At 37.7% G+C, this 13317-nt stretch overlaps 1 protein-coding gene across 1 annotated transcript in view; it reads left to right on the top strand.

The window, feature by feature from the left end:
* mRpL2 (mitochondrial ribosomal protein L2) overlaps nt 1-13317 on the top strand; it is a 111918-nt gene that overhangs the window by 60833 nt on the left and 37768 nt on the right. Inside the window, exon 3 of the mRNA XM_090372791.1 lies at nt 2761-3009. Within this exon, the coding sequence (XP_090228917.1) occupies nt 2761-3009 (249 nt within the window). The remainder of the gene's footprint in view (nt 1-2760; nt 3010-13317) is intronic.

Consider the following 13317-nt stretch of genomic DNA (forward strand, 5'->3'; position numbering starts at 1 on the left):
TAGCTCAGAAAAATCACCTGAGAGGGCATAAATTCAAATTGAGGAAAGACAGATGTAGGATAGACGTGCGGAAATTTGCCTTTAGCCAGCGGGTGGTTGGTTGGTGGAACAGACTTCCATCCCTTGTGGTGGAGGTTGATAGCCTAAATAAGTTTAAGGCTCAGCTGGACATGTATTTTGAACGAACAGGGGGGTGAAGTGGAAGTGGTTTTTTTTTTTTTTTTTGGCTGATGCTACATAAGCTTGCTTTCTTGCATCAAATGCCTCTACTAATGCTAATGCTAATGCTAATAAGTTGATTAACTGTATGCCAGATCGTTGCAAGGCTGTAATTGCAACTTGAGGAGGAACAGTAAAATATTGAGGACTTATTTTGCTAATTTACAGTACATAATACTGTTACGTTAACTTGTCATTTCAGTTTGTACACGTAAATGCAATAAAATGTATGTTTGGTTGTCATGATTGAAATAAAATGTGTGTTTGGTTGTCATGATTGCCATTTACGTGATTTCTCATATTTCTGTTAATCACGCATTTTACCCTTTGGGAAGATATTTATGCCGATTAGGTATATCAAGTGGAGTCTTTTTATTGGATTTCATTCATAGAGATACATATCCCATCTAACAAATGCATTTCTAACATTTCTGCAACCCATAGTGCAGTGCGAAACACATTATTTGCAAAATTCACAAGTGATGCAGTTTTTTTGTCCACTACTGTATATATTTTTAACCAGGGTAAAAAATAATTATTTTAATTATTAGTATTATAATTATTTTTAAGTACAGTAAGTGCCGATTATAATGATCACATTTGCAAATTAAATTTTGATTCTAATAAACTGCAATTTTAATAAGTGAAAATTGACAAATATTATCTACACGCTATAAAAATAAAGATATAAAGAACCAATTTGCACTTTGTTACCAAAAGTTTATTACCAATTAAATGTGTGAAAATCGGAAGAATATTAATCCAGAGGTTAGCAAAATAAAAATAAATTTATCCTTGTGTACGTAGCTTAATTAATATACATATTAATTAAACAAACAACACTTTGTAATATGATTATAATTTTAAATAGTCACTTATTTTCGATTGCTTTAAATTATAACTACAAAGTCTGTTTATAGATTTTTCAATATTGTATAACAGTCTGTATTCACGACCACTTGCACCAGTTTCATCCAACTCTCCTCAGGATGGCTATAGCTTCACAAGTTTGCCGTTTTGTAACTGGAATTCTTTCAGGTTAATCTTCATTTTCCTTCTCCTTGGAGAAATTATCAGTAACAGACTGAGCAATTTCTTCTTCTGTTAAAGCTGTAGTAATTACCCATTTGTAACAGATTGTAATTACGCATTTTACCCTTTGGGAAGATATTTATGCCAATTAGATATATCATGTGGAGTCTTTTTATTGGATTTTATTTTATTTGAACATTTCTGCAACTCACAATGCAGCGCAGAACACATTATTTGCAAAATTCACAAGCAATGCAGTTTTTTTGTCCGCCACTGTAGATACATTTGCAAAAATATTTCAAGAGCATGATTTAATACTCAAGCATATAAATAACACCAAAGAAATGAGTGTATTGTGGCACTGTTTGCCTAATAAGACCCCTGCATGTGGTGATGAAAAGGTTTTCAATCAGCTTTAGGTTAAATAAGGAGTGATTTGCAGTGTTATTTATGCAAATACTGACACTTATCATGTGAAACTGTTGGTTATTGGAAAATACCTGTGTCCATGAACATTTTAAGATGTTCATGTTTGGCATTTACCTGTAGAGTACACAGGGCAATTGAATTCTAGGATGGGCCTTTTTTTTTTTTAATTTATTGTATTAGGTGGTCCCAGCCAACCTCTGGCAACTATACCACAGAAATTAATTAGTGGTTTTTCCACACTTTCCCTTAGTAAAAGAAAATTTACATTTTTTACTTGATTGCAATGCACACCTCTAAACAGGTAAATAACAAGAGTATGCATGTTATTATTAAAAATGCATTTATATATAACTGGGCAGTTTGTTTGTGCACAACAGTTAATGTTTGCAGTTACAAACAGCTTGTAAAAATTTAAAAATTTCTGACACATTGTCTGATAAAATCTTACCTAAGATGGTTAAAAACTACTAAAACATACTGTGCATAATTAAAATTTGCAACCAGTTAATTGCCCCATTGTATAAGGCAGTCATCATGCTGCATCTTGAACGCTACATACAGGTCTATAAGCCTCATTTTAGGAAGGATGTGAATCCATTGGAACAGGTTGATGCAGAGATAACACACGAGGGTACATAAATTTAAATTGCAATAGGATGGTTGCAGGTTCATCCAGAGATGATAGGAGAGTTCATAGTAATATTTCTTAAGTTTGTTGTGGGTTGCGGAATTGAAGTGATGGACATAAATATTTTTGATGTGGTTATAATTTAATTGCACTGATATAGAAAGAGCAAAACATTTCTCCTCCTATATCATCAGAATCGACTAATTTGATTATTTGTGGCTAGGCATTAAGTATATAGAGCTTATTGCTATTATATTTAAAATAATGTAATGTTTACTTTATTACATTGTTTTAATTACTGATTATAATCACTGTTCGTTTTTGCTAATGATATAGCATTAAACTTACCACATGCGTTGTGGTAAGTTTAATGCTATATTTGTTTGTTTTAATGCTATTATTTTGTTTGTGTCACATGCTTTTTTAACATAAACTTTTTCTTTTATTTTAAGGTAGAGTAGCAGTAAGGACTATAGGTGGTGGACACAAAAGGAAATTTCGATGGGTTGATTACAAGCGTGAAGGACCAACTGAAGGCCCACCCCTTGAAGAAAAAGTTTATCATGTTCGCTATGATCCATGCCGAACAGCTCATATTGCTCTTGTAGCATCAGGAAATCTTAAAAGATGGGTTATTGCAACAGCAAATATTAAAGCTGGAGATATAATTAGGACATCAGGGCATATTCCACGTATTGCAAGTAAGTAAAAGTAAAAGATTGAGAAGTGTTATGGATATTGTAGTAATTAAATGCCATTGCCATTTTGTATTCACAGCATAAACCAGCATAGTTGTCTATGCATTCATTTGCTTATTATAAAACAGATCATGGGGTACGGGTGACAATTTCTTAATTTGCCTTGTGACAAAAGACAAAACAAAGATCAGGTTGAATATTCAACTTAGGAATGAACTTAAGAAATTAGTTTCCTTAAATGAACATGCAGGTAATTTATGCTCAACATCTAAACGTAGGAAAATATGTCAGTAAGATTATGCATTGCATTGATCGTTTGGTTATCTCCTGTGTTTCTAATATAACAAAGTAAATGAATACAATTTTTCAAGTGACCTTTTCTACAGGGTAGTGCATGAAATGTTGATGCATTTGAACCAACCTAAGAAATTCCTTTATTAATTAAATGTTAAGAACACTATAATTTCAAATCAAAATTCATACACTATAATTGCATTCAGTTTAGATTTTAGAGAGATTTTCTGCTCTTGATGAAGACTGAGCACTGAGTCTTCATGAGGCTTTGGGCTGATATTCAACTTACAGACGAATACCTTTAACCATATATGTTACATATATGTTATATTATTATTATTATAAAAAAAACACTTTTCTCCTTTAGGGATTTTTTCCGCCACGTAATGGGTACTGCTACCAAGTGCATGTGGTGGTTAGTTGTGTCCAGTTATTATTATTATTATTTTTCTCCTTTATAGATTTTTTCCACCCTATGACAGGTATTGCTACTAAGTGTGTGGGGTGACTGGGTGTGTCTGGTTACTATTATTATTATTATTGTTGGTTGAGGAACTCTTACTATCCTACAGTTGTTCAAGATTGTGACTTTCTCTAGTTCCATGCAAGTTTTCTCTGGTAGGCCTATTGCTACTAGGTTCTATGTTCTTTGGCACCGTGCCAGTGGTTGACATGGTGATCAGATGGTCATTACTTCCACATTTCTTTGACTTTCTGTCTTTGGTCTGCATATTTCCTGATCTCCTCCTTGTAGGTTTTCTGGATGTTGCTGGTGTTGGGCATCACTATCTCGGTCAGGTTGGGTATCCATTTCCTTCTTGTTGATGAGGGTTATATATGATTTGCTGTGTGGGATCATCTTGTCCATTATTATGGCACAGTCCCAGTATAGTTTGTGAGTAGGGATTGCTAGTACAACCTAAAGTTCATACTTGTAAAACAATACAAACTGTATTACAAGTACGAACACTTTCTTTGATCGACTGATATTTTTGCACTAGCTTCTGATATGTTATCTTGGCGACCTGGTTGTGTTTCTGAGTGTACTCTATCTGGATGATCACTTTGCATCCCACAGCAATGTGCTGGTTTGTTTCTGGGGTCAGGTGGCATCACTAACACGCATTATATGTTACTTCGGAGTCCTTGGCAATGTATTTCCTGTAGTTCTTGTGTTGATTAACTGATCTTGGATAGCAAGCATAAATTCTCTGGTCTCAGGGAAGTGACTCCCACTCGTCAGCCATGCATCGGAAGCCATCTTATCTGGTCATTGTAGTATCTACCATAGAGTGCCTTCTCTCATTTTTATGTCTTTGTTTCTGCTATCTGAATAGTGCAGTCTTCTTGTTAAGGTTGAGCAGTGTGTGTGCCGTTTGTCTATCTTTCTTATGGCTTTGTAGATTGGCACTGTGTTTGTGGAAGTAATCCTGCAGGTTCTTAATTGCCTTTTTCTCTTGTACAATGTGGTCAGTCAAACCCCTCCCTCCATATTTCCAGGCAGTGGTCAGTCTTTCAATGGCCAATTTTGGGTGGTATTGATGGCACATGGTCATCATTATCCTGATCGATCTCGTGTTCTCCTTCAGCTCAGTGTTGGTCTAGCATATGATCCCGAAGGAATACATTAGTACTGGGACTGTGTAGTTGTTTATGGTTCTGACTATGTTTCCACCATTCAGCTATGATTTTAGCAAGCTTCTCAGTGTCTGATAGTATTTCTCAGTCAGGCAGACCATGGTCTCCTTGTGTTCTAACTTGTGAGCCTACATCATCCCCAGCTATTTCCTCCCTCTGTCATGGCTTCAATTCCTTCACTAGTCTTCAGCTGATAGTTACAGCAGACTGGATTTCTCTGATTCAATCCATGGGTTTGCATTTGTCTAGGCTAAATTGCAACCTGATGTCAGTGCTGAACTTCTGGGGAACTGGCTTAGTTGTTGGAGTTGATTTGTGGTTGCAGTATAGAGTTTGATGTCATTCATATACATCAGGTGAGAAAGGCTGTACAGGTTCTTCCTCCCTTCTTTTAGGGTATATCTGTATTTGATGTTATCAAGCATGGTGGGTTGAGTGCTGAACAGAACCGTAGTGGCCTCAGGGCATCTCCATGGAAGGTTTCTCTTCTGATGGGGATCGGTCTGGTTGGGTTGTTGTCCTTGATGGTGGCCGTCCCTTTTACCATGGTTGCTTTTCTAGGAAGTGTGTCAGTGTCAGGTTGACTTTGTAGATCTTGTCTCTCTCAGCCAGCTATGGGGCATAGAGCCAAAGGCCTTACAGTAGTTGATGTAGGCCACATACAGGTTGTGGTGCTTCTTGCAGGCTCTTTCTTCATTGCTACCACGTCTGTGGTCAATTGCTCCTTGCATCCTTTGCTCAACTGCTCACATCCCTTCTGCTGCTCGGACATGAAGTTCTGGCTCTCCAAGTGGTCTGATATCTTCTTAGTTATGCAGCTGGTCAGGATCTTGTACATTGTTGGGAGATAGCTGATCAGTCTGTCTGTCTGAGTTTCTGGTGTCTTTGTACTTAGCATTCAGATAAGTGATTCCTCGAGTCAGAGACCCTAGAATTGTACCGGGATGCCTCACCATCTGGGTAAATTGCTCCACTATATGTCTGTGTGTACAGCTGAACTTCTTGTGCCAGTAGTTGTGTATGTTATCTATTCCTGGGGTTTGCTAGCTGTGGGACTTCCTGACGGACTGTTGTACTTCTTCCTCCCAAATCTCCCAGTCTGTCATTTCCTTTATGTCTTTGGTTTGCTTCCATTCTAGGTCCATACAGGGGATGGAATGTCTGTTATGTCTAACTTTACTGCTGCACAGGTTACTCCAGTGCTCGTGGAGTGCCTTGTGATCAAGGGTCCATTGTCCTCCTCCTCATGTCTACTGTTCCTGTAGAAGGCTCTCTGGTTTTCCTCTATCCAGTTATCTGTTTTCCTCTGGGCACACTCTCTCTCTCTCTCTTCTTATATATATATATATATATATATATATGTATATTATATTATATCTTGGTGAGTTCCAGGAGGTTCTGGTTGAGTGAGTCAATGTATTCTTCAGTCCTCTGATTATAAGTCCCATGTTTGCTCTGGATGTGAAGTTGATCTTCTCTTTTCTGCTCAACTTCTTAGTTTTGTTACCCCGTTGGTACTGGGCCAGTTGGCCTATCTTCACTCTTTGCTCTTCTATCTCCTGCTTTAGCCTTCTTTCCCAAACTGGCATCGTTCTTTGTGTTTGATTTTCTGTGGGCCTCTGGTTTCTCTTCCGTTGATCCTGGTGGCTGCTACACCATGGTAAATGGCTGTGTGGATGGTATCTAGTATTACCTCATTGTTGGGATAATCCAGTATTATTCGCTGATTGAGCTGGTCTGTAACTTGAAACAGGATTATGTCTGTTCTTCTATATTATCAATAGACAGGATTCTGTTTATTCATAATTCTTTTATGACATTCTTTGACTCTTCTTCTATTCATAATTTGGAATTATTGTGACCCCGTCTCTTTACACTTCAGCTGCACTGGGTTGTACTTCTTGTATTTGCTGTTCCTCCTCTAGTTCTGGTTTGGTTGTGTCCATATTTCTTGTTCTTTGTATTTGGTTGTTGGCATCCTGCTTGAGTTGCAGGAGCTATCAAGTCGTTCATGATGACGATCTGTCTCTGGTCTGCTATTTGCTGTTTGGTGACTTGAACAGTTGGAAACTGTTCCAACCACTTGGTGTGTAGTTTCTTCCTGTCCATTGTCATATCGGTCTTTAGCTTGGATACTTCCTAGCATGCTCATGTGATGAACGTATTTATTTCAATTTTCGGTTTCATGCATTGGCTTTTTCCTCCTTTCTGGGTGGTTTACTAGTGCATTTGCTCAGGTAGCACTTCCAGTTGGTTGGGCTGGATTGTCTTGCCCTTCCCTTATGGTAGCCATATGGGGGCAGACCACTTGCTTCACTGTCCTCCTCAGGCGGGAGGGTGCTATGGTTGTGGAGGTGAATGGACACATTAGCAAGAAGCTTCGCTTGATGTAAATGGCAGATAGTGATCGACGGCGGCAGGGAGGATTTCTTGAATTTTCCAGCTTCAAAAACAACTAGTATTATTCAGGCAAGCTTGTTAGTTATAGTTGTTTTTAGCTATTGTTGGTTTTTTGAATGTGTTTATGTGCAGTATGATTGTTACAGCGTTAGCGGTAGCAATCCTACCATTGCAGATTTCAATATTGCAATGCCTCATTCCAAAAATTGGAATAAAGTTTTCAATCAAAATAGTTGGATACATGTAATTTGTAAGGGGAAATGTGAATTCCGCTTAGATTAAACTTAGCGGAATTCACAGAGTACTTTTCTTTGTGTATGTGACAGCTTTGCCAAAATGGGAAAACATTGCATCTTGGGTTTTAATAGGCCCACTACTATAAAATATACCTTAAATTACTCCCCTGGATATAAGGAACATTATAATAACAGCAAAATGACTGGCAAAGACCAGAACTCAAGTGGAAAAATTGAAAAATTAAAAAAATATCGATTGCGATCCTGACTTGAGGGACCTGCCTGATTGTGGGATGGAGGTGCTAAACAATGAAGAAATTACAAATGAAGACTTACAATCTTGCCACCTTAGTGTAAAAAGGGCTAGAAAAGGCAAAAACCAGGTAGAAAATACAGATCATAAGGAGAATGATAATTTAGAGCCACGGGTAACAAAAACAGAGGAGGAGAGGAAATTTCAGCTTATAAATAAATCAAATAGAGGATCCCATAAGACGAATTTAAGAAATAAAACTGGACGAGTGTCTTTATAAACAGACAAATAGGATTACATCTGCAACAAGATCGCAGATAGTGAACTGCTGGTCTGTTTTGGAACATAGAGTGGTTGAACTTAATACAGAAAACAAAGTATTGAAAGCAAAAGTAGAAACAGTGACTGAAGAGAAGAATAATTATAAAGAAATAAATACTTTGACTTACATCCAAACTAAACAAACCAACAATAAGACTAAGGAAATACCAAAGGCAAAAGAAACAAACATAATCATTATAAAGGCTAAACTTGACTCTACATACAAATCCAGTGAGGCAGTCAGGGATACTGTCATGACAAAATTAAAACCTCATTTGAAAGAAATAAAAGTGAATAACATGAGGAAAAATAAAAGATAATAGAGTTTTAATTGAAGTAACAAATAAAGAAGATGTTAAAAAGATTGAAACCAACCCAGAGTTAGTAAAATTGGGACTGCAAACAGAAAAGCCAAGGGGCAGGAACCCCAACATCATTAAATTTGACATCCCTGAGACAACTCTGAAAAGAGATCTTATGTTGGATTTCCAACAAAAACTTTATCAATATAATGGAACTGGACAAGTTTGCCAAAAAATTTCTTCTAAAAAGAGGGACAAAAAACAAAAGAAATGGACAATTCAATATCATTTGTGGAAGGTGTCACCCAGAATTTTGAAAAACTTACAAGGACAGCAAAGAGTCAATGCTGGCTGGACCAGCCATAAATTCAGGTAATTCTTTCCTGTACAGAAGTGCTTTAACTGTTATAAATATGGTCATACTGCCAGAGACTGCAGTCAGAATTCCCCTGTCTGTGGCCACTGTGCAGGTCAATGGCCACAATTACAAGAACTGCCAAAATAAAAATCAGCAGCCAGCCAAAATGTGCTACCTATAAAGCAGCACCGCTGACTGACTATGCACATAGTATCAGGGATGATAAATGCCCGTTATAAAAAAAAAAATGGTAAAACATATATAATCTAGGACCAACTATGGGCCAGATTGAAAACATAAATGTGACTAGGGCTCTAAATCTCATCCAATTGAATGCCCAAAGAGCAAGAGCTGTTGTAGATCAGATCAAACTCAAATTGGAAGATAATAATATAGATATCTTGGTACTCCAACTATCTATAGGGTTCAAGGATACCCAAGGGGCTATAAAATAATAGAATACACCTCAGGTGTCCCTTCTACAGCAATAGTAGTTAAAAATACTGACCTTATAGTCACAAAGGTTAGTCACCTCTGCTCTCCAGTGGCAGTATATGCCCATATCACCAGTGCTATAGGACAATTTTACCTTATTTCGCTATATTCTAGACCAGGTGAAGATATAAATCCAGCTATTGAATACCTGCTACCTACTGCAAATATCATAGTGTGTGCTGATGTCAACTGCCGGTCAGCCTTATGGCATAGCTGTAATGAAAGGCAGAGCAGGCACACACACACACACACACACACACACACACACACACACACACACACACACACACACACACACACACACACACACACACACACACACACACACACACAGTGGCCAGATACTTTCAGACTATATAGCCACCTTACCTTTCAAGTGCTAAACCAACCAAATAACCTCCCAACTTTTAGCAGTACCATGTGGGAGAGTGATATTGACATTACTCTTGGCACCAATTCAATAACTTATAAAATTGCAGACTATTGTGACCAGCCAGTCTGGACTACATCGAATCATAGAGCCATCACCTTCAAACTAAACAGGCAATTACAAACAGTCCAACACTCCTTGTTGGATATCAAAAGGTATAACCTCAAAAAGGCAAACTGGCAGATTTTTGCAGAACATACAGCAGCTCAGCTGCAAAAACAGGAAGATGAGTGGTCTAGATCAGGCAACTGTAGCCCGGACAAGCAAGCACCGACTATGACAAACATTTTAACAAAAACAGCAGACCTGTCTATCCCACGGAAAAAATCGAGGAAGCTGACAGTCCCCTGGTGGTGCCCTGAACTGACTGTACTCAGGAGAAGGGTGCACCAGGTGAGAAGTTTTCAAAGAGCCAGAACATCTTGGCCACAAAATAAAGTGGATGCACTGAGAGATTCTAATTGAACTCTCAGGAAGCAGTATATACAGCTCTCATAAGGGTCAAGAAAAAGGAATGCTGGAGGCACTTGGTGGGAACCACTGGAAACAATAACCCTTGAGGAGTTGTCTACTGAATAGTGACCAACAAGCTGCCAAGAGGAGATGTCTTAGAAACTATTGTCAAACCAGATGGAACCCCAACCCTGTGTTGGGCAGACTCTGTAAATAACATCCTAGACAGTATTATTCAGACTTGAAACTGGGGATCATTCCCCTACCCAGCTGGACGTTATAAAAGAAAACAGTGAATATGACAATGCCAATATTGAACCTCTGTTTACTATACAAGACTTAGAAATAGCACTATAAAAAATTAGCAGAAATAGCACCAGACAAATTAATAGCACTATATAATAACTGTATGACAGAAGATATATTCCCAAAAATATGAAAGAAAAAAAAAAGTTGTATTAAGATTAATTCTCAAAAACCCTCTACTGATCCCAAATCATATAGCCCTGCTCCCTGTACTAGGGAAAATATATGAAAGACTAATATATAGCAGATTAGCTCAATACTATGCAGAAGCAGGTTTACATTCCAACAATCAGTATGGTTTAAGCAGGGCATCTCTATGGAAGATGCTATGCACCGCCTACTGACAACAGTAGGTGGTGTATAGCACCAGAACTCAGAGGAGAAATATATGCTGGCAATCTCTATTGACTTTGCTGGGGCATTTGACTCTGGTGGGCTAGTGTCCTTAGGAGATTCCGCCAGGCAAATGTCCCACAAAACCTATATAAGGTAATAAACAGCTACCTTACAGACAGAAGTATCTCAGTGTGCACAAGGTTCCAGGAATTGACACACCCTGTGAATAAAGGCTGCCTGCAGGGTTCAATCCTTGGCCCTTTCTTCTGGAACATTGTTCTGGATGAATTTTTTGGCCTTGGATCTGGGCCCTGTGGAAAGCTGGCCTTTGCAGATGATTTTCCTTGTAAAAGGTAACACACGAGTGGTTGTAGAGCAAAGATCAAGTGCCACCCTCTTGCAGCTGCAGGAGTGGGCACAAATGCACATGCTCAAAATATCGCCTGAAAAAACCAAACAAATACTTCTAAAAAACAATTTGGATGTAAGAAGACATCCACAAATTAAAATTAACACAACTACTATAAAAATAGTTACAGAAATTAAATATCTTGGAGTAGTCTTTGATTAAAAATTAACTTTTTATCCTCATTTGACCTACTTGGCGAAGAAAGTGAGAAATTATGCAGGTATGATTGTCGGGATCAGTTGATCAAACTCAAAAGAAAGATCCTGGAAATTATATACCGTGCAATGTTCCTACCTGTTATCACTTATGGAGCCGGTGTGTGGTTCACCCGCTCGGCCATAGTAAGAAACAGGAAAAGGTTAGAATCGATACAAAGGACAATACTTCTCACCATTACCAGAACATGTCGCACAGTGAGCACACCTGCATTACAGTTGCTGGCTGGAGCTCTCCCACTTTACCTGGAAGTAGCCATAAGAGGCTTGTATTATAGACTTAAAAAGGGCATACCCACAGAATTTCTGGGTATAGCCCTTGATACAGTCAGCACCTTAAATGCTGAAAGAAAAAGAATAGACACAAAGCTCCATGAGTTATGGCAAACAAAATGGGAGCAGGAAACCAGAGGTCTAGTTACCAAAAGGTTTCTGCCACAGGTGGCAATGGTCAGCCCAAAGCCACCTAAGTGGTATGCCCCTGGACTTTTTACAACATTCATATCAACAAGTCACCAAATAAGTAACCATGTGTGGGAGGGAGGTGTACAGGCAGCCAGGGAAGCAGATTAGCTGAAAAAATATCAGTAAGCTGGTAGCAAGGGGATGCATGTAGAATGAAAGGCAGAATGAATAGGCTGGTCACTGAGTGAAAGAGTGAATTGGGAATTATGGTAAAAGGGAATAAATGTCAGTTTTGGTGAAAGAAAGATGGACCCAGCACGAAGGAAAGAGAGTGAATGAGTGTTATGGTGAATGGGAATGAGTGGAAGAGCAAATGTAATTGGCTGAAAGAATACAAAGTTAATAATAACGTACACTACTTTATATATACTAACAAACATTTACTAAAAACACAAACACTATCACTGCATTCTCACCTGGCCTGCAAAAAACTTGCAGCTAGGCCTGCACCACAACTGAAGAATAACAGTAAGTTGAGGTGCCCAGAGAGTGCAGTGCAGAAAGCAAGAGTCAAACAAATGAAATGAAATCTAGAATGAATGAGAGTGTGTGTGAGAAAAGGAATACAAAACATAAATGTTACAGTTAAGTACACACTAACCCTAGTTTTAATCTTTTATATTCTTTCTTATTTAGCTTAATTATTAAGCATTAGTATTTAAATTACATTACACACCATTTCACCCCCCCCTGGTGTGTGAGAAATAGATGAATGAGTGAGTGAGAAGGGAAAAAAAAATATATATATATATATATATATAAGAACTGTTTTTTATTTTCAGACACAATAGCTTAAGATATGTGTATAACCATAACCTACAAAGCCCCTAATAGTAACTATAATTAGCGAAGTCATACTAAATCAAATATTAACAAAATACCAAATCTAAAGTATCATAATGCCGTTACTGCATAAGGCTTACATTGAAAGGCACGTCAACAAGGGGCTAGCGTCTCTCAATATATGCCATCAATAACAACATGAGCCATCTGTTTCTGCGAGTTATATGCCAGTCTAATCTTATTAATATATACTAAATATAGTATACATAATAGCTTTAAGATCAAATTTAAAATTAAATTTAAGTTAAGAATAGCATAATTTAACAGCATAATATTGCAAAACGTGCAAAAAATGAAACTTGCAATATAAATATATACGAACGGTCAACTGGCAAAATATAACTGCTAGCCCTACAGATAGCTTTATTCTTACATTATTAGAATATTTACACGAGTGTTTCTGTTTCTGTAGTTTAATGAGCAGGAAAAGCAAAGCAAGGGCATAGGCCCAAGAGATAGGCGAAAGGAAAAGGCAACAGGAATAGTAGTAGCGCCTAATTTCCCTCGAATTACTCTAATAGATTTTTAGGCATAAGATATGAGAATTAGATAGCAAA

Source organism: Mastigoproctus giganteus, chromosome 4 (genome assembly GCF_048544385.1).
Source record: "Mastigoproctus giganteus isolate SK-2022 chromosome 4, ASM4854438v1, whole genome shotgun sequence".
Taxonomy (NCBI): Eukaryota; Metazoa; Arthropoda; class Arachnida; order Uropygi; family Thelyphonidae; genus Mastigoproctus; species Mastigoproctus giganteus.